This window comes from Danio rerio, chromosome 24, assembly GCF_052040795.2.
Source record: "Danio rerio strain M-AB ecotype USA chromosome 24, GRCz13ab, whole genome shotgun sequence".
Lineage (NCBI taxonomy): Eukaryota > Metazoa > Chordata > Actinopteri > Cypriniformes > Danionidae > Danio > Danio rerio.
In genome coordinates, this window is record NC_141044.1 from 41,201,622 (window position 1) to 41,222,974 (window position 21,353).

The 21,353-nt window shown below is 39.9% G+C and overlaps 1 protein-coding gene across 2 annotated transcripts; it reads right to left on the reverse strand.

Annotated features, from left to right (window-relative positions):
* Window positions 1-2,558: 2,558 nt before the first annotated feature.
* lrrc4bb (leucine rich repeat containing 4Bb) lies at window positions 2,559-20,092 on the reverse strand. Of its 2 annotated transcripts, none has more exons than XM_087310110.1 (5): window positions 19,809-20,092; window positions 19,628-19,710; window positions 9,616-9,735; window positions 7,546-7,816; window positions 2,559-6,277 (listed from the first exon to the last, which is right to left on the reverse strand). In XM_087310110.1, the coding sequence occupies exons 4-5, from the start codon at window positions 7,786-7,788 to the stop codon at window positions 4,340-4,342; spliced, it is 2,181 nt and encodes a 726-aa protein (XP_087166236.1). In that variant the 5' UTR covers window positions 7,789-7,816; window positions 9,616-9,735; window positions 19,628-19,710; window positions 19,809-20,092; the 3' UTR covers window positions 2,559-4,339. The 2 variants fall into 2 exon arrangements, with proteins under 2 accessions (XP_087166236.1, XP_087166237.1); XM_087310111.1 differs by having other exon boundaries at window positions 9,607-9,735.
* Window positions 20,093-21,353: the final 1,261 nt, after the last annotated feature.

Sequence of the window (21,353 nt, forward strand, 5' to 3'; positions counted from 1 at the left end):
CGAACACCAAACAGTGCTTTGTAATTTTTTTCGATAGATAAAACGTGTATCAGAGCGACAGCAATGTTTTGTCAGCTTGTCATCCTCTGGGAAAACGGTTGATGGTCAACTAGCAACCTACAACCCACCCCCTCATCAAAAGATGGACAATTTTGTAATCCGTTCTGCACAAAAAAGACAGAAGCTGCGTCCCAAATCACATACTTATGCACTATTATATGCCATTTTGTAGTATAAATAATGTCAGTAGTAAGTTCACACTGAAAACTCTAAAAATAATAAGAGCACTTTAATTACCCGGATGATGCACTCAGTCAGCCGCTAAAATGAAGTGTGTATTGATGGACACTTCACGCACTCAACGACCGCAGGTTTGCTCACATTGAAAGGGCGGAGCTATCAGGCGCACATGTTGGATAACTTTATTTATTTTGGATGGTGAAAGCAAAATTCTCCTATGAGAGTGATTATAGCGCCTCCTAATGGAGAATGCGGCAATACTCACGGCAGGCATTATCTGATACTTCAGTCATTTATTTCACTAATTTGGCGACCGTCAAACGTCATCAGGGAAACGGTTTGAATTTCCGTTTTGTAAAAAAAACAGTGCTCCATTTGGGGCGACACTACATGCATATACTATGCTGTTAAGTGTGTAAGTACATAGTACATGAGTGCATAGTGTGCCATTTGAGACGCAGCTAGAATCTCGCTGATTCGCAGCAATCTTCACTTCATTTGATAGAGCAAAACAAATAACATGCAAGTATTAAATTGTAATAGCCTATATATTTTTTTCCCTTATACATCAGTGTAAATACTGATATTTGTGTTATTGAATGTCAAATAGGGCAAATTTAAAGGTCAAAGGCTTACATTTTTCAGTTACAAATGGCCTACTGATGATTTGCTTTATATTTTACATTAGGCCAGTGGTTCTCAAACTTTTTTAATCAAGTACCACCTCAGAAAAAAATCTGTCTCTCCAAGTACCACCAAAATGAGCAGTATTGAAATACAGTAGCGTAGTAGGCCCAGTAAAGCAGCTACAACTCTGCAAAGTTAAAAAACATGGCAGATTACCTCAGAAATATAGGCTTTATGTCATATATGGCATATTATAAACATCATTTTTGATAAATATTGAAATGTGTGTAGCATGTACATGACATATTTCATTTCTCAGCGTACCGCTAGAAGGAAGCCTGCGTACCACTAGTGGTGCACGTACCACAGTTTGAGAACCACTGCATTAGGCTATTATTTGTGCAAATGTAGATATAGTAAACGTACCGTTTGTTTGAAAACAACATTTTTTGTCATCATTACTGCAAACTTAAATGAGCGATAATATCATTAAATGTGGAGGGGGGGACATACAATATTTTCCAGCGGAAAAGGGGGTCTCGGGTTGGGAACCACAGCTCTACACAACAAACCATCGTTATATAACAACTTGCCTAATTACTCTAACCTGCCTAGTTTACCTAATTAAGCCTTTAAATGTGACTTTAAGATGTATACTAGTGTCTATAAAATATCTAGTCAAATATTATTTACTGTCATCATGGCAAAGATAAATAAATCAGTTATTAGTGATGAGTTAGTAAAACTAATATGATTAGAAATGTTGAAAAAAATCTCTCCGTTAAACAGAAATTGGGGATAAAAATAAACAGAGGGGGCTCATAAATCTGATTTCAACTGTATAATGTCTGTCAGAGCAAATGCTCTTCAAGTTGATGCTTGTCAGCTATATGCTGGTGTATTCCTTTAAAAAAGCCTCTAATATGATCACACTAAAATGCGTTTAAAATCTACAAACGTTCTCTTTCAGGAAAAATAAATCTAAGATGTCGATGACTCATCGTGCACTCCGTTTAACGTAACATAGAATGAGAATCTCTTCTGTGAGACATAATACAGACTATTTGCGTATATCACTGCGAATGTGACGCAGACATTTTGGATGTATGTTAAACGCGAACACGTCTCCCTCAAAACTGCACGTTCATTCTTCATCAATAAGAGCATGTCTTTTCTTGCACGTATCTGACTGAGGATGTGCGTGTTTTAATTCTGTCTGCCGTCGAGAACACAAAGAACACGTTCCCCGCATTAACTAACCTTTTCCTTATGTGATACTGACGTAATTCTGATATACCTATGTTCGGCATCAGCAGATGAGGGTCAGGTGCTACAATAAGCTTTAAAGAGCATTTCCTGGCAATGATGTTGTTGCTTAGCAACCACACTGGATATTCAAACACAGTCTGCTTTTATACTGTAGGCAGGAATATGGAAAGCAATAATAATATTATATATATATGAAGAAGAAAAAAAACAGGATAAGATGCGGTTTGTCCTGTAATTCCATTATGAGAAATAACATTTGACCGACTGATATCCTAGCATATCTTCAGGCTATTTATAGCACTGAGAAAAGAACTACACATAATGCAGGAAACAGTTTGTTCAATTAAGTCCAGCTTGATTTATGAGCGTCCCCAGCATTCGGTGAATCAAATCAACAACAGCAGGATAAAAAGGATGATGAATTGGAAATTAAAAACCGAATAAAGTTTAATGCAGCAATTACAATAATACACGCATGTGTACTCTACTCCAATTAATGGCACATTGCACATTGTTAATATACAACTTCAAAGCCATTCAAGAATGAGGACTTGATCAAGAGATCGCTTCATGTAGTCAGCAGGTGTTGTATGGCTCCCACGGAGGACTGGTCAGTCCGTAAATCTCCTCAAAGTAAATACTCTCTGAACCCGGATGGCTAATGTTAAATCTGCAGTGGCTCAAGGTTTTCCCCCCCTTTTTTTTTTTTTTCCTCCCCCTCCCTGAACCCCGGCTATTAACCAACCCCTTGAACCCGCCGATTTGGTCTATAAACAGTATACTTGAAAATCTTTACATTAGATTACATATTGCAAAATCTTCCGTCAGAAAAATCTAGACATTTTCACAATGCCTTTCATTCTCTCTCTGATAAAAATCTAAAATTTTTCATGTTGGTGAAATTCCCCTGTGCTGCGTATCCCAGTATATCTCAAAGCTTGAATAGAGCTTATTTTAAAGTCAACATCAACTCAAAATGGACTTTTGTTGTTATTATTCTTTTTTAAAACACAGATTCCTGGTCTTATTGTGCACGATTCAACTTGCGCACATGAGGCCAAGTAAGAAAAAAAAAATATCTTCAGAATCTTTTATCAAAACGTAACCTGCAGTGCCTCTCAGACCTTTCCATTTCGGCTACATCACAAATCCCTCGAGTCCGCTTTCAATCCCTGATGAACAAAGTCAAGATCCGCCCCGCACATCCATCGAGTATCCTGTTCTCACGCAGAAACACTACAGAAGGTAAATGGCATTTCATGTTGACTTTAAGTCCAGACATGTTCTGCGCACATCATAAACACCCACCGCCAGTGAAATAGCCCTTACACACTGCTGTTACTCTTCAACTCAGCACTGACAGGCGAAAAAGACAAACATATGACACTCGAGAGCTCTTCAAACGTAAATATGCACAGAGAGTTTACACTACGGCGGCTTGTTGACGGTAGGTGGTACCTTTGCTGAGGACAGCAGCCGAGAACTCACACGGAAAGGCTTCTTCTCTCTGCCCTCTTCTCTAGGTTTGATGATGACAGTGTGTGTGTGTGTGTATGTCACCCTGAAACTGCTGTCGTTTACAGTTCGGATTCTGAGCTTATGAACTGATCCTCACTTGTGCTAGATTCAGAATGGCATCATGAAGCAGAGTGAACATGAGCATGTGTTCTGGATCACAGCAGTTTAAGTCTTTATTTCTGAATTAGTCTCAGGTAACACTGTCCCTTACACACATACACACACACACACGCGCGCGCACACACAGACACACACACAGGTACACAACCTACTGAGGTGAGTGCGATGAATAATGATGTCAACCTCCAGGAAGTGTAAATGTGTGTATGCTTTTATACAGGTCTGTTAGCTGCTGTACATCAGTGTGTGTACTCGGTGTCGCTGGACTGTGGCAAACTGACACTGAAGTAATTACACTACTTTAATATAGACTATATTTTTTTTATACGCGGACACAACTCATAAGAACTGCAAAAAAGACGCTTGCTTTGGCACATATGTACTCGATAGTGCCAAATGTCCACTTCAGAAGTAAAAGCCTGTCTCTGTTCATTGAACGGAATATTCCATGGAATCTGTCGGAAAGGGATTATGGAGTTCCATAATGTCAAAGACTTGACAGTCACTCTGGCGTAAAAATCCAGTCTACTCCCCCCTTTCTGCGAGTGCGCGGGTATGCGAGAAATCAGATCTGGGTCTCCTGAACGCTCTCCTTAGAGCCGTTCGAAAGCAACAGCGGCTCAGTCTGCACATTGGGAACGTGACTATGGCCTTTCAGAGATCCATGGAAAGTCATCGCCATTGGGATGGGAATTGGCAAGGGAGGCGAGATCGAGCCTGGGTTGGGGCCAAGGTCACCGGCAGGCCCCATTTTCAAGGTCGAAGCCTGATTTTGAGAAGAAGGGTTGGGTTTGTTGTTGAGCATTCCAGTGGTCATGTTCAAGCCCAGCACGTTGTTGTTAAAGTGGTGCGCTTTGTAGTAGTGGTTCAGGTGGTCTGCTTGCCCAACGCTTGGCAGGGTCATGATCTCAGGGTCATGAATTCTCGGACTCTGTCCGCTTCCTCCACCAGTTCCTGCCCCCGTGTGGACAGTGCTCCCTCCAGTGATGCCGCTAGCTCCCCCTGCAGATCCGATCTCATCTTCAACATTGATAATCTCAATGGCCCGTGCCGGACCGTGGTGTTTGTGCAGCTGGTGCTGCTTGCGGAGCTTGTAGAAGACGACCAGCATCACGGCCGCCATGAAGGTGATGGCCACAAAGCATCCGATGATGATCTTGGTCGTCTTCATTACATCCTCAAGACCTGACAGGTTGGCAACATCCGTGATGGAGACAGTGAACGGTCGATCTGGTGCACGTGTGGCTCGTGGTGACAAGGAGGACAGCATAGAGCCAGTGGGCCCTGCTGATGTAGATGCGGCCGTCGGTCCTGGAAAACTAATAAAGGTCTCGTTGACAAACTGCCGAGCTGGCGAATCGTGTCCCTCCTGCCCCGTCTCTACGGTTTCAACTGTAACAGTAGTGAAGTAGCTGTAGCCGTTGCCTGGGTCAGGAGCAGAGACGTTCAGCACAGCAGTCGCTGTGGTGTTGCCAGCAGAGTTGGTGACCATACAGGTGTATGGTCCTGTGTCCTGCATGGTCACATTGGTGAAATTCAAAGTACCATCGTGAAGGACTGAGATTCGGACCTTGTAGGCTCCATGGGTCATCAAGGTACCATTGGGGGTCAACCAGTTTACAGATGTCATGGATGTCCCAGTGCGGCATTTTAGCTCCGCTGCCATTCCCTCGGTCACGTTCAGGTCGGTCGGTGGCTCCACGATCACAGGAGCATAGCAGGTGAAATCCCGCTGGTCAAGATCCCCAATGTACCTGCCCTTAGTGCCTGGTGGGGCATGGCAGCGTGCGCAACAGGTGGAGTTATCAGGTACGGTTTCCTTGAGCCACCAACTCAACCACAACACATCACAGTTGCAAACCCAAGGGTTGTGGTTCAGATGCACACGCTCCAGCTGCTGCAGTGGAGTGAAGAGATCATGAGGCAATGAATGCAGAGAATTATGAGACAGATTGAGCTCCTCTAGGTTCTTCAGGTCATCAAATGCATTCCTCTCAATGACCGAGATCCTAGAGTGCATGAGCCACAGTTTGCGCAGAGACACCAGGCCTTGAAACGATCCAGGACGCACCACGCCAAGTTGGTTTCCCGACAACTCTAGTTCCTCCAGTCGCACAAGAGGTGTCAAGTTGGGTACATCCTTAAGCCCGCACATACCCAGATTCAGAAAGCGCAGGTTCAGCAGCCCTTCAAATGCTGCTTCTGAGATGAAACTGAGTTTGCGCAGCTCCCCGAGATCTAGCCGTCGCAGTGACGGCACGCGGTGGAATGCGTAGGCTGGCAGGGTCTCTATAGGGTTGTTCCTCAGCCAGAGTTCACGCAGCTTGCTCAGGTACTCGAACGCCTGTGAAGGTACCAGCGGTAGTCTGTTGTCAAAAAGCTCCAGGGTGATAAGATTGGGAAGGCCATTGAACGCTCCCACTTCTATCTGACGAATCTGGTTTTTAGACAACTGTAAAATTTCCAGATGATTTAGATGCTTGAAAGTGTCTGACCTGATCACCTGCAGGAAAAAAAAAAGAGAAACGGGAGCAGAGTTACAACATATTCTGGAACTGGGTTACTGCATCTTCTGAATCTACAGGGAAACAGGATAGCCAGTTCTGCAGCAGTTTGAGTTGCTCAAGATCCCTGCATGCCTCACTCTCGAAGTATTTGTCTTTTTGTTGCTATTTCAGTTTGTGCGTATGCGTGACCATCTGCCACTCAGATGACTGGTTTACAATGCCTGATGGTTGTAGCGTTGGAGGGCTTAACTAACAGAGCTCATAAACAAAGGTCGACCAAGAATCTTTAGCACCGAGGCTGTGGAAGCTACTGCAAGTAAATCCCATAATTCCTACAAAAATGTCAGGCTTGTATATGATATTTGTGTTTCATTTCCAACAGGAATACCAATATGGCTTTAATTACTTACCATTCGGTTCAATATCTTAAATTTCTAGCTAATATGATTAGATAGGTATGTTTTAGGAGCAGCACATCAATAAAAGAGTTAAACATCTCACCCGATTCAATTCAATACTTTTGTTTAGCACTTTTCACAGTTTTCATTCTAAAGCAGATTCACAAAAGGTGCATGTTATTACATTTATAAATCAGAAAGAGTTAAGGTGTTGAGTATAGGATGGACAGTATCTAATCACAGTTACACCCTATTCACACGGGGCTTCAGCGTCAGCGCTTGACTGAAGGCGTGTCTGAAGTTGGGGCTGAAGCGATCGTCATAAAAGCGTCAGCCAATGAAATCCAGTCAGCAATAGGCCACTGTCTGAGCTGGTGTATTTGCATACAGTGATCTGATTGGCTGACGCTTCCGTTGGCGCTTGAAAAGTTGAGCTAGTCCCACCTTCTGCAGCGAGCAACGCCTCTGAAGCGGTGCCGACGGATCCACAATGCAGTTCGGCAACGCCTGACGTCACCCATTCAAAGTGAATGGGAAGCGTTGATGCTGACGCCCCGTGTGAATAGGGCGTTAACCTGCAGCTACATCATAACGTATACTTTTCAAAAAGGTGATGTCTATTAATTTTATACACTTTCATTTTTTTCAATGTGATCTGATCATTACAATTATTAAGAACAGTTTGTGCATTCTGCATTACTTACGACTTTGTGTTTTTTTTTTTTATTAGGACACATCTTCACTGACCATTATTTCATTTTATAACACTTTAAGTCCTAGCAAATTCAATGTCTGGCATTGTTGTTTTCATATATGGCCAATTTTGGAAGTTTCTGGATATGACGATGCAGAATCCATGAATTTACCTGTATGGAGTTCTCCTGGAGGTTGAGGTATCGAGTATTGGACGAGATGCTCTGTGGAACTTCATTTAAGCTTTTTTTGGTACAGATCACTCGACTGGCTTGATTCGAACAGCTACAGAGAGCAGGGCAGGCGGGACTGGCTTCGGCCAATCTAGGTCCAAGGAGGTGTGGCCACAACAAAAGTTGGACCAACCAGATGAGGGGGGAGGGGCTGGAAAAGCCTGTTACCATAGCAGCCTGCATGGCAACTGAGTCATGTCCTGCCCCTTTCCTAAAACAAAAATAGCAAACAGTGAGCATTCAGTGTTCTTAAAGAGATAGTTCAGCCATGTAAACATGTAAATCCAGTCATCATATACTTTTCTTTTTTGAGTTTCTTGCGTAAACACAAAAGAAGACATTTTGAATTCAAAATAGGAAGTACAAGTACTATGGAAATCAATGGTTGCAGGTTTTCAGCACTGTTCAATACACTCAAAAAAATAACTGATTGGATGAACTCAATTTAATTGAGGGCAGGATTTCCATCCAATAAATTTGTTTAGCACCAACTAAAAAAAACTATTTACACAATTAAATGCAATTGAGTTGGTCCAACATGATTTTATCAAATAAAAGTTTAAGTAGATCTGTTATTATTATTATTTAACAAACTCAAAGCTCTGATAACATCATGTGTCTATTACGTGTGATTCATTCATTTTCTCCTTGACTTAGTCCCTTTAATAATCTGGGGTCGCCACAGCGGAATGAACCGCCAACTTATCCAGCATGTGCTTTACGCAGTGGCGACCGCAGATTAATTCACATTTGGCATTTCTGTGTGGAGTTTGCATGTTCTCCTCGTGTTGGCGTGGGTTTCCTCCGGGTGCTCCGGTTTCCCCGACAGTTCAAACACATGCGATATAGGGGAATTGGGTAAGCTAAATTGTGTATGTGTGTCAATGAGTGTGTATGGATCTTTCCTGGTGTTGGGTTGCAGCTGGAAGGGCATTCGCTGCATAAAACATATGCTGGATAAGTTGGCGGTTCATTCCGCTGTGGCGACCCTAGATTAATAAAGGGACTGAGCTGAAAAGAAAATGAATGAATGAATGAAATATATATATATTTAATAATCCCCCTTTTGGTTTTGTCCATATTTTTGTTTTTTGTTCTTTCGGTTAATTTAGGGTTATAACAATACATTGTTATACATCCCCCTTTTTAATTCGCCCAGGGTGCTATTTAAGCTGCTGTCTGTCCATCATGGCCTCCTAACCATCCCCATATCCTAATTGGCTTCATCACTCTGTCTCCTCTCCACCAATCAGTGGTGTGAGTTCTGGCGCAATATGGCTGCCGTCACATCATCCAAATGGATGCTACTCAATAGTGGTGCATGAGGAGGTTCCCCCATTGTGTAAAGCGCTTTGAGTGTTTAGAAAAGCGCTGTATAATTGTAAGGAATTATTATTATTATCTTTGTTTTTAAAGGTAAATTTCTCAATATTTTACTTTTTTTTTGGTCCCACTTTATAGTATTTGTCCTTAACTACTATGTACTTACATCAAAAAATAAATACAATGTACTTACTGTGTTTATAATGTATTTGAGAACTCTTGTGGTGCTTTTGAGTTGGGATAGAGGTTGGGTTATGGACAGGTTTGGTGGCATGGGAAGGTTTAAGGGTGGGTTAAGGTGTATTTTGAAATGTGTAATAACAGTGTATTTACAAATGTAATTACATACATGTATTAATCAAGCATAAGTACACAGTAAATACATGTATTTACACAATAAGTACATTGTAACAAACTATTAATTACTGTGTAAGTACATATTAGTTAAGGCCACTTAATATAAAGTGGGACCTTTTTTTTAATAACCAAAAAATTCCATATTTTCAATAGTCGTATTTCATTTAATCTTAACAAATCATACAAGAATGTTAGGCTCATTTATTTGCCTTTCAGCTGATGTCCAAAAACGGACTCAATTTCCACAAATGGAACAAAAAGCAATGGCTAAGAAAGTGTATTTACAATAACGGCATCCACAAAACAAGAGAGAGAATTAACTTTTTTTACGATTAACTGGTGGAATCAGGTATCTTGTGGCATCAAAGTGTAATCCACACAGACTGCACACTGCTACGGGAGTCTCCTGCTTGCCATCAGAATCATCACAGTCAGCACTGGCTCTGCTTACTGCAAGAAAACACAGAGGAGGGAGAACAAGAGAGAGAGAGAGAGGTCAGAAACTGCATATATGTACAGCTTATCGTATTTCATACAGCTAAGGGTGAGAGGGTCGGTACATCAGCACAGCAAAACTGTGACCTATGCGAATAAACACTGTGACCTCTAGGCAGAGATGTCGTCTGTAGTGTAAGGACTGATGAGATCTAATGTAGGGATTTGGATTTTTTAGTTTTGGATGAACTAAACCTTTAAAATTCACTTATTTAACAAACAAGCGTCATTAGTTTAATATCTTGCTCCTATAGAGTTTAAAGGATGGCTGCATGACTACTAAGTACTGCATTTGAATTTAATCGTACTACTCGGCCATTGGAAATGTAGGTTCTATACAGTATGAATGTGAGCAGTATGAATAGAACTTGGACGTACTACATCCGCCATTTTGTCATCATGATGTGACCTAACCAAAGTCCCTTCAAGGCAAGTCATTTCACTTGGCGGCCATCTTTGAAACGCCTCTCGGGCAGTATCTGTTTAAACAGGGAAACATCAAATTCTCCAAAACAGCTTGCCAAGCTTAAGATTTTGGAATCATCAATAAGATTAAACAACAGCCGTCTCTTCAGTTTCATTTCTAAACGTCCAAATCACAAAATCTGCAGAAACTCTCGTCTGATCTGAGCCCCTCCCCCAGAGCATCATCAGTCTATAGCAATTGCTGATTGGCTCTTGTACTAGAAGGCGGGCTTTATTCAGCATATCCTCCTGAGACCCCGGCCATTGACTTGTGTCCTCTGTAGTGAACAGGGTGTTTTCATGAACTGTCTTTGAATTTTTTGAGCTACCCTGTCAAGTCCTGTTGTACAATTCAGAGGACATCCTGATATGTCATTTGATTGGCTGGCATGCTAGGAACCACTTCTGACACAGCATTCAAAATGGCCGACATACAAAAAAGCACATTTTATGGGAACCCTACTGAAAAATGCAGCTTAAAGCAGCCTAGGCTGGTTGGCTGGTTTTAGCTGGTCGACCAGGCTGGTTTTAGAGGGGTTTTGGCCATTTCCAGGCTGGTTTCCAGCCATTTCCAGCCTGGTCTTAGCTGGTCAGGCTGGGAGATGACCAGCTAAAACCAGCTTGACCAGCCTAGCCAAGCTGGGAGCCCAGCCAAAAGCAGCTATGTCCAGCTTAAACCAGGCTGGTCAAGCTTGATTTAGCTGGTCTTTATTTCAGCCTGTCCAGCTAAGATCAGGCTGGAAATGGCTGAAAACCAGTCTGGAAATGGCCAAAACCCCTTTAAAACCAGCCTGGTCGACCAGCCTAGGCTGGTTTAAGCTGGATTTTTCAGCAGGGATGGAGAGAGGCATGGGGAATTTAGCTTTTTAAATGTTTTTTAATATTATTATTATTACATATATATTTGTTTATAAAAGTGTCAGGAACAATAGATTTAGCTTTCAAAGCTGTTAATTTGTTTGTGTTTCAAAATATCCTCCTTTTTTAAATGTCCGCTATAGTGACCATCTTAATGTAGTTAATGAGTGCCTGTTGTAGGAGGCAGAACTGAAGCAGAGAGGATTCTTTACAAGACAGTTGAGGGAGACTTTAATATAGAGTCTGACAATTACATAATTAGAGACAATTAGAGAATGACGCCAAAAAAAAACATGAAGTTATGGTATATTTTTATTTATTTCACCGAAATTTATATTTTCACTGTAACAAGTTGTATGTGTTTACATGTTAAGAGAGTGAAAGTTATATAATGTTTCATAAATTACAGTGATTTAATGTTTGTAATACAGTGATATACTCTTTTGGTTTAAATACTCTTTCACTGTTGCTGCTTTACAGTTTTTACAGTAGTTTTCACTCACATTTTGTACAGTGGTATAATCCACTGCGTAAACAATGTTATTTCACTACTAATCTTTGAGTGTCTAGACATGGAGTGCTTGTAGAAAACATTCATTCACTCATTTTTCTTCGGCTTAGTCCCTTATTTATTAGGGGTCGCCACTAATCCAGCATATGTTTTACGCAGTGGATGCCCTTCCAGCCGCAACCCAGTACTGGGAAACACTCATACACACTAATACTTTGCGGCCAATTTAGTTAATCAATTCCCCTATAGCGCATGTGTTTGGACATTTCATTCATTCATTCATTTTTCTTCGGCTTAGTCCCTTTATTTATCATCGGTAACTGCAGCTGAATGAACTATTCCAGCATATGTTTTAGACAGTGGATGCCCTTTCAGCTGCAACCCAGTACTGAAAAACACCCATGCACTCTCACACACACACACACACACACACACACACTCATACACTACGGGCTATTTAGTTAATCAATCCCCCCTATAGCACATGTATTTGGACAGTGAGGGAAACCGGAGCACCTGGAGGAAACCCACACCAACACAAGGAGAACATGCAAACTCCATACAGAAATGCCAACTGACACAGCCAGGACTCAAACCAGTGACCTTCTTGCTGTGAGGCCACAGTGCTAACCACTAAGCCATCGTGCCACCCATTGTAGAAAACAACACAAAAAAATCTTTTTTTTTTTTGTCTTTAATTTGGAAAAAACATTTTTCAAAAGAACCAAAAGTGAATCATTTGTGACTCTGGACCACAAATTCAATCATAAAGTGTAAATTTTTGGAAATTAAGATTTATACTGAATTATTTCATTTTATTTTTATTTTTTTTAAATATAGAACAATATTTATATATATTTTTTTCTTTAATTTAGAAAAAAATAAAAATAAAAGTTCAGTTTCTGACCCTCAGTTGAAAGTGTCAATTTTGAAAAATTAAGATTTATGCTGAAAATATTTTTATTTCTTTGTTTCATTCTCTTTGTTTCATTTTCTTTTCAGCTTAGTCCCTTTATTAACCTGGGGTCGTCACAGCGGAATGAACCGCCAACTTATCCAGCGTATGGTTTACTCAGCGGACGCCCATCCTGCAGCAACCCATCACTGGGAATATTTTTCTTTGTTTTCAAGATAATATTTTGATACAAGATAGACAATATTTTACTGAAATACAACTATTGTAAATATGTAATTTAAGGGTTAAACAATCTAAATATTGAGAAAATCTGTTGATATATCAAATAGATATACTTATATTTATAATAGATATACTTATATTTATAATAGATATACTTATATTTTTCGCAGATTTCCACAGATTTGTAGCCCATCATTAATTCTGCTTATTTACTTAAATAAATGTGAGTAAATCTATATTTATTCTGTTTTTTAATTAATTATAGTAATATTATTGACTACTGTGAAAATGTTCATCTGATTTATGTACAATGCAGTTTGTAGAGTGATATTTTCTGTCTTTTACTACATATATTACATGACAAACTTGCTTTATTTACCAAATAAAGTGAATCTAATTGGATTTGCATTTTAAACATTAAAAAGTTAAAAAGATATAATATTTTTGTTTTATATATTAAGGTTTTAGTTATGATACTCCCAAAATAATTCAGCAGAAATCCGCAGACTTTTACCAAAATTTATAGCAGAAATAGCAAAAAACATCCGCAGATTCCGTCTGGCCCTGCTTATAGGGAATATCTTCATGGTAAATGTTCTTTACACAGTATTCTAATGATTTTGGCATAACTGAGAAAAGATAATGTTGACCCATACAATGTATATTTTGGCAATTTCTATAAATCCACCCATACAACCTAAGACTGGTTTTGTCATTCAGGATCACATTTTAAGTTTCGCCTATGTACAGATATTGAAAGGACATTTTTATTAGTGTGAAGAACATTTCAGTATTTTAAAGGATTTTAGGGTGGCTCAGTGGTGAGCACTGTTGCCTCTCAGCAAGAAGGTTGCTAGTTCAAGTCCCGGCTACGCCAATTGTCATATGTGGAGTTAGCATGTTTTCCCCATGTTGTTGTGAGTTCACTCCAGGTGCTCTGGTTTCCCCTAAAGTCTAAACACATGCGCTATAAGTAAACTGATTAATTAAATTGGCGGTAGTGTGTAAATGAGTGTGTATGGGTGTTTTCCAGTACTGGGATACAGCTAGACGGGCATCTTCTGCTTAAAACATGCACTAGAATTGTTGTTGGTTCATTCTGCTGTGGCGACCCCTGATAAATAAGGGACTAAGCCGAAGGAAAATGAATGAATGAGGTATTTTACTGTGCAACAGTCACATTCATTGATGTTCTTTGTGGAACCAATGATGCCAATAATGAACTTATTATTAACATCCTGGATTGATCTGACCTGGCAAAATAAAATTTTTCATTCGTTTGGAGGCTGTGCCATCAGACCAGTGGCATACTTTAAAATCATTATTATTTTTATTAATTATGTTTGTTGGTTTTCTGTGTTTAATGTGCATTTATACAGTTGAAGGCAAAAGTATTATTCCTCCTGTGAAATTTTATTGGTGACGCAGTGGCGCAGTAGGTAGTGCTGTCGCCTCACAGCAAGAAGGTCGCTGGTTCGAGCCTCAGCTGGGTCAGTTGGCATTTCTGTGTGGAGTTTGCATGTTCTCCCTGCGTTCGCGTGGGTTTCCTCTGGGTGCTTTGGTTTCCCCCACAGTCCAAAGACATGCGGTACAGGTGAATTAGGTTGGGTAAATTGCCCTACCCTAGTGTATGAGTGTGAATGAGTGTAAATGGATGTTTCCCAGAGAGGGGTTACAGCTGGAAGGGCATGTGCTGGATAGGCTGGCAGTTCATTCCGCTGTGGCGACCGCGGATTAATAAAGGGACTGAATGAATAAAAATGTATTTCTTCAAACATTTCCCAAATGCTCTTTAACAGATTCAACACATTTTTAAACCATAGTTTTAATAACCACTTACTAATAACTAATTTCATTGGTCTTTGCCATGATGATGGCACATAGTATTTTACAATATACTAGTATTCAGCTTAAAGTGCCATATAGACCATTTTGAGGGAATTTAACAATAACAATAGTCCTAACGTATTTCCTGTTTTACATTTTGTATTTCCACATGTTCTGTGTGTCCAAAAAGTTTGAGGATGACAGCAGTTTTAACGTTAAGATATGATTGAATTGCCTTCTGTTACAGTTATGAAATAGTTTGACAACAAGCAGGAAATGTTTATGGGCCAATAAATATCACCTCATTGAAGTGGTCTATAAAGGTTTAACTGTGTTAATTAGGGCAGGGGTGGCGAACCCGCGGCTCGCGAGCCGCTTGCGGCTCTTTTACTGCTCTTGTGCGGCTCATCCTCTCGCGCGATTTAACATACATTAACCAATTGACTAACGCCCCATTCACACGGGGCTTCTGCGTCTCTTTCTGCTTTTGTGCGGCTCAACCTCTTGCGCGATTTAACATATAATAACCAATTGACTAATGCCCCATTCACACGGGGCTTCACGTTGCTCGCTGCAGAAGCTGGGAGTAGCTCAACTTTTCAAGCGCTTACGGACGCGTTAGCCAATCAGATCGCTGTATGCAAACACACCTGCTAGAAAGTGGCCTATTGCTGACTGAATTTTATTTTCTGACGCTTCCATTCAGACACGCCTTCAGTCAAGGGTTGACACTGAAGCCCCGTTTGATTGGGGCGCAACACGAGTGACGTGCAGTTCGTTAATATCAATCGTCATGGCAGAGTCAGGAAAGCGTACAGCTAAGCGTAAATACGAAGATGAGGGCAGAACATTTTTATCTGAATGGGATTTTACACTGAAACTAGTGAAATCAAAGCATCGCTCTGTTCTTACTGACACACACGTGAAAGAGTTACTACGAGTAGCCACAACTGAATACGAGCCAGACCTGAAAAAGATTGTGGAAACCAAGGAATGTCAGGTGTCCCACTGAGTCAAGTAAAATGAGGTAGGCTAATTTAAATCCATGAAAACTATTGCGATATATAATTAGGTGTATAAGTTATTGTGACAGATATACTGTTGTTTGCACATCTGTTGTGTGGCTCTTTGCAGTGATAAAGTTTTTTTTTTGGCTCATCATGCCAAACAGGTTCGCCACCCCTGAATTAGGGTAACTAGGCAAGTTAGGGTAATTAGGCAAGTCATTGAACAATAGAACAGTTTGTTCTGTAGCCAATGAGGGAAATAATTTCTTTAGACCCTAATAATATTGACATCAGATACAGCTGAAACCAGAAGTTTACAAACACTCTAAAAAAAAGAAGCATAACCATTTTTAAAAAAGATGTCTGATGGTAAATTATACTGAACGTTTACTATTTTAGCTCTTTTAGGATTCCCTAAATGATTTACATTTGCTGAATGCCAGAATAATGAGAGGATTTTTTTTATTAATTTCTAAACAGTCAAAAGTTTACACACATTTGCTTTTAAACTGTATAACTTTAGTCAAATGTTTTGGGTATCCTTCCACAAGCTTCTCACAATAGTTTGAAAGTATTTTGGCCCATTCCTCCTGACAGAATTGGTGTAACTGTCAGATTTGTCAGCTGTCTTGCTCGCACAAGCTTTTTCAACTCTGCCCACACATTTTCTATAGGATTGAGATCAGGGCTTTGTGATGGCCACTTCAAAACATTCACTCTGTTGTCCTTAAAGCACATTTGAACTAATTTGCCAGTATGCTTAGGGTAATGGTCTGTTTGGAAGACCCATGTGTGGCCGAGTTTTAATTTCCTGGCTGATGTCTTGAGATATTGCTTCAGTATTTCTACATAATGTTCTTTCTTCATGATGCCATCTTTACTTTGAAGTGGACCAGTCCCTCCTGCAGCAAAACAGCCCCACAACATGATGCTGCTGCCCCATACTTCACAGTTGGGATGGTGTTCCTAAGCTTGTGAGCTTTCCCCTTTGTCCTCCAAATGTAACACTGGTCATTATGGCCAAACAGTTCAATCTTAGCTCCATCAGACCACAGGATATCTCTAAAGATTAGTCTTTTTCCCGGTGTAATTCTGCAAATTGTAATCTGGCTTTTTTGTTGATTCTGGCTTGTTAATGTTCCCATGTTGTCACAGAATGAAGCAGTGTGTTTGAGGTTTTCCTTAAATACTATTCTACAGTTGTGCCTCCAATTATCTCCAATGTTGTCAACTAGCCAATCAGAAACTTCAAAACCTTGACATCATCATCTGAGCTTCATCAGAGGCAGAATAATCTTATTGTATGTAAACTTGACTTTCAAGAAAAGTTATAACAATTTCTCAAACAATCTCTCTCTCATTATTCTGTATTAAGCATAACAGAAGCAAATATGATCATCCTAACTTACCTAAAAGAGAAAAAGTTTAGTCACATTAACATCTGACTTTTATTAAATGATTATGTGCCTTTTATACGGTGTATGTAAACTTCTGGTTTCAACTGTACAAATATGTTTACATTTTTAATTAATTTAATTAAAAAGATTATATATATATATATATATATATATATATATATATATATATATATATATATATATATATATATATATATATATATATATATATATATTCAAGTTAAACTAAAGGAAATACGACTTGCTCCACATTTAAAAAAAAAAATTAAATATAATAAGACAATCTGTGAAGATGTGCTTACTCTGTTAAACATCACTTGGTAAATATTAAAAAAAAAAAAAGGGCAGATCATTTAGCCTTCAACAATATGTGTATGGTTCTATAAGCATTGCATAGCTATAATACTTTCCTCATGTTAAAGTTTAATATGCCAATAATACCACTGATTAGAATAAAAGGCAATACATAACACATAAATAACAATAAATGAGCTCTAGATCAAACGAGGTAAACAACCCTCATATCTGAGAGATGATAATAATGATGAATAAATACAGAATAATGCAGATATTAGACGACCCGCAGTGATTGTCGGGGTGACAGAAATGCAGTGGCAGCAGAATCAGGATAAACAGCTTTGCTAATCAACATTTAGGCAGCAGAGTGGAGTTTGAGCATCAGAGCAGACAGTAAATCTGCAAGAATCCTGAAATAGTGTTAATATTTAATAATTCTTAATTATATTCAATATTTTCAAATTAAAAATCCAATATGACATTGAACTCTGAAATGGCGGTGCGGTGGCTCAGTGGTTAGCACTGTCGCCTCATAGCAAGAAAGTCACTGGTTAGAGCCCCGGCTTGGCTAGTTGGCATCTGTGGAGTTTGCATGTTCTCCCTGTGTTGGCGTGGGTTTCCTCCAGGTGCTCCGGTTTCCCCCACAGTCCAAACACATGCGCTGTAGGGGAATTGATTAACTAAATTGGCCGTAATGTATGAGTGTGTGTTTGAATGTGAATGTGTATGGATGTTTCCCAGTTCTGGGTTGCAGCTGGAAGGGCATCCACTGGAAATTGAACGAATGAATAAATGAAATGTCTAGATCTAGCTTTAAGATTGTATAGTGGATCATGCCTAACAAAATAGTTTGATCCCTACTCCCTGAACGCTTCTATAGTTTCTTTAAAAACAGCCAAATAGGAAGTATACAGGAACATTATGAGTTTGCATAGGTCATCATGACCCTCCTTTATTTTTCTAAAACTAAAAGCCACTGAGTATGATCACGAACAGCACATGCTGATAAACATCAAAACGATAAATATAACCGTATGACAACACAGGAATGAAAGCAGAAAAACATTTGCGTTCTGTTGTAAATTATTGCACCTTCCTTCAACATTTCTCAGTAAACAGATTTCAGGTAATGCGGGTTTTAAATACTTGTGATCCTGTTATTATTATCCTAATAAAAGACTGATCATGCTCTTATCCCACGCTCAAGACAAACATGTTGACATGAGATCTGAAGTCGTTATGCAGCAAGCGTTTTAGGTCCACGTCGACATCAAAAATCAAGCGAACCCTGTTATTTACATGCATTAAACTATGTTTAGCTTATCTTCAACTAATAAACCAACATCACTTAAAAAATGATGAATGCTTTAACAAATATAAGTCAAATATGAACTGACACAATGTTGGGTTAAGGTTTTCAAATTCATTTTAAATGATTTTTAATCAACGATTGAGTTTGTCCATATTTGACTCTGCGCTGGATTAAAACAACCCATTTTTTTAGAGTGTTGTATGAATAATTGAATAGCATGAGAGTGCGGATGCGCATGTGCACATGTCACAAATCCGAAGAAAACAATGCAAAATTAAGACTATTTTATTTAATATATCACAGTGTCGTAATACGGCTGAAACATCTTTGTCCATCACACGCAGGCGCATCTCTCTCTCTCTTTCTCTCTCTCTCTCTCTCTCTCTCTCTCAGTGTGTGTGTGTGTGTCACAGGTGCGGTGGTGCAGCTTCACTGTAACCATGACAACGCTAAATTGATTTGCAGATGCTGGGTGTCGGAATCCGGTTGGGTGGCGGCGCTCTGTTTGCACTACGGCTTCGTTAAAACCAGCCACAGGCCAAGGAATAAAAACCCCCGAGTCGAACGCACGAATTAAACATGTCTTTCATAGGCCATGACAGCGATTGTTAATTCACCTTCATCAGATGCATCGATCAGCATCAGCACAGACAGAGACCGCAGTGCCTCTGATGCTGTTATATGAGAGAAAATCGGTGCATCTGAATGCGTTAGTGACTGCGGCGTCTTAACGGAGACCGTCGTACGCGCGTGAAATACACAAGTGAGGCCCCGACACGCGCGCGCGCACGCTCGAAGACGCGCAACAAAATGGCACACGGGTGTCTGTGTAATTCACGGATAACGAGGAAGAAAAAAAAAATGCAAATCAAGCAAAGACATCATTCACGTTGACAACTGCGAACCCATCACGAAATCCAACCGCTGGATTCGCTTCCATAAATAAATAATGAATTAATTAAATAAATAAACCTATTAAAATAAATAAATGCAATGCTGAATGAAATGTCTTACCGTTCTCTTCTCACGCAGCCATCATCACATCATCCAGATCCTCGTCTAAACGATCACCATCCTCATCATATCCATGTGGAAACCTATCAAATCAAATCAAACAGCAGCAATCACAACCAAACCATTATCCGACAATTCCACAGCGTTTCAAATCGGGCATCTGCTCAAATCTGCACTGTACCTTTTCTTTTCTCCTCGACGATCTGCTCCTGGTGGTTTTTGCCTCGGTGTCTCCGGAGCGCGTCAGTGCGCGCGGACGCGGTGAATAACGGCGAATATACAGTTAACAGATCATACCACCGCCGGCGAAAACGATGCAATCGCTCGCTTTAAAGTGTAAAAAATCGAATCTAATTTGATTATCCGGGGTATGAGGCGTACAAACCTATTGGCGCATTTTGGTGAGTGTATGCAGGCAGCTCGTGCGCGTCGTGGCCGTACAGAGGGATGGATGCTGCACCCAGCGCAACATCTTACGTAAAGTCCGTAGTTACGCTCCTGAATACTGCGCGCGCGGCTGGAGAACGGAGCACTCAGACATGCACAAAACACACCTGCTCTAGCCTGCTAACATACATCCATGCATTCATCTGCGGGGAATATCACTGTCAGATCATTTAGGCTTGCGGATACTGCACTAAAGCTGAACAATGTGTTAAACAGCAGAGGTGTTGTGTTTATATTACACGCTCTGAGCTGCCTGTGCTGGACAGTTCATCCTGAGAAAGAGAGGAAAGGGGGAAGAGCTAATGGAAATGTCCCTTAAATCATATTTACTTCAAAAATGTGTAGCCTGTGATATTGATGTACAATTTGATCAAGGTAAGGAGTGTCCAAACTTCTTATAACAGGCCAACAACCAAACTTGATTGAGGATGATGGGCTGAAGTTAAATCAAATTGTATTATGTTAAAGTTGCTACGGGTAATTTATATAATAACTATATAAAACAAAACAATAACTAGAAAACCTTGCTTTATATTTACCAATGCAGTATAATTTACATTTTACAACAAACTTATAATATTAAAAACAAAAACAATCATATTTATAACAGAATTTATTTCAGTGGAGCATCTGTTTTAAGTTTGATTTGCTCACTGATGTTTTCTGCATTGCCTTCTGTCTGTCGAGTGACAGTATTTCCATTTCGCTCAATACTTTGTTGATGCACCTTTGGCAGCGATTACAGCCTCAAGTCTTTTTGAATATGATGCTACAAGCTTGGCACACCTGTCTTTGGGAATTTTTGCCCATTCCTCTTTGCGGTACCTCTTGAGCTCTATCAGGCTGGATGGGAAGTGACGGTGTACAGCCATTTTCAGATCTCTCCAGAGATGTTCAATAGGGATTAGATCTGGACTCTGGCTGGGCCACTCAAGGACATTCACCGAGTTGTTGTGAAGCCACTCCATTGATATTTTGGCGGTGTGCTTTGGGTCATTGTCCTGCTGAAAGATGAACTGTCGCCCTAATCTGAAGTCAAGGGCACAATGTAAAAAAAAAAAAAAGATCTGTAAATGTGCAGTTTTCCTTATTGTGTGATTCATGTTTTTATTTGTCCTTGTTTATTTATGATCTTGATGTTTCTTCCAACAACGTTTAACCTTGAAAAGCTTGAAAAAGTGACTTTTATAAACATGTTTGATAGTTTGCAGTGCTATATCGTCTGGGTTGGTGTTGTATATTACATTATAGAAACCTTGTAATAAACAGCCAGCACATC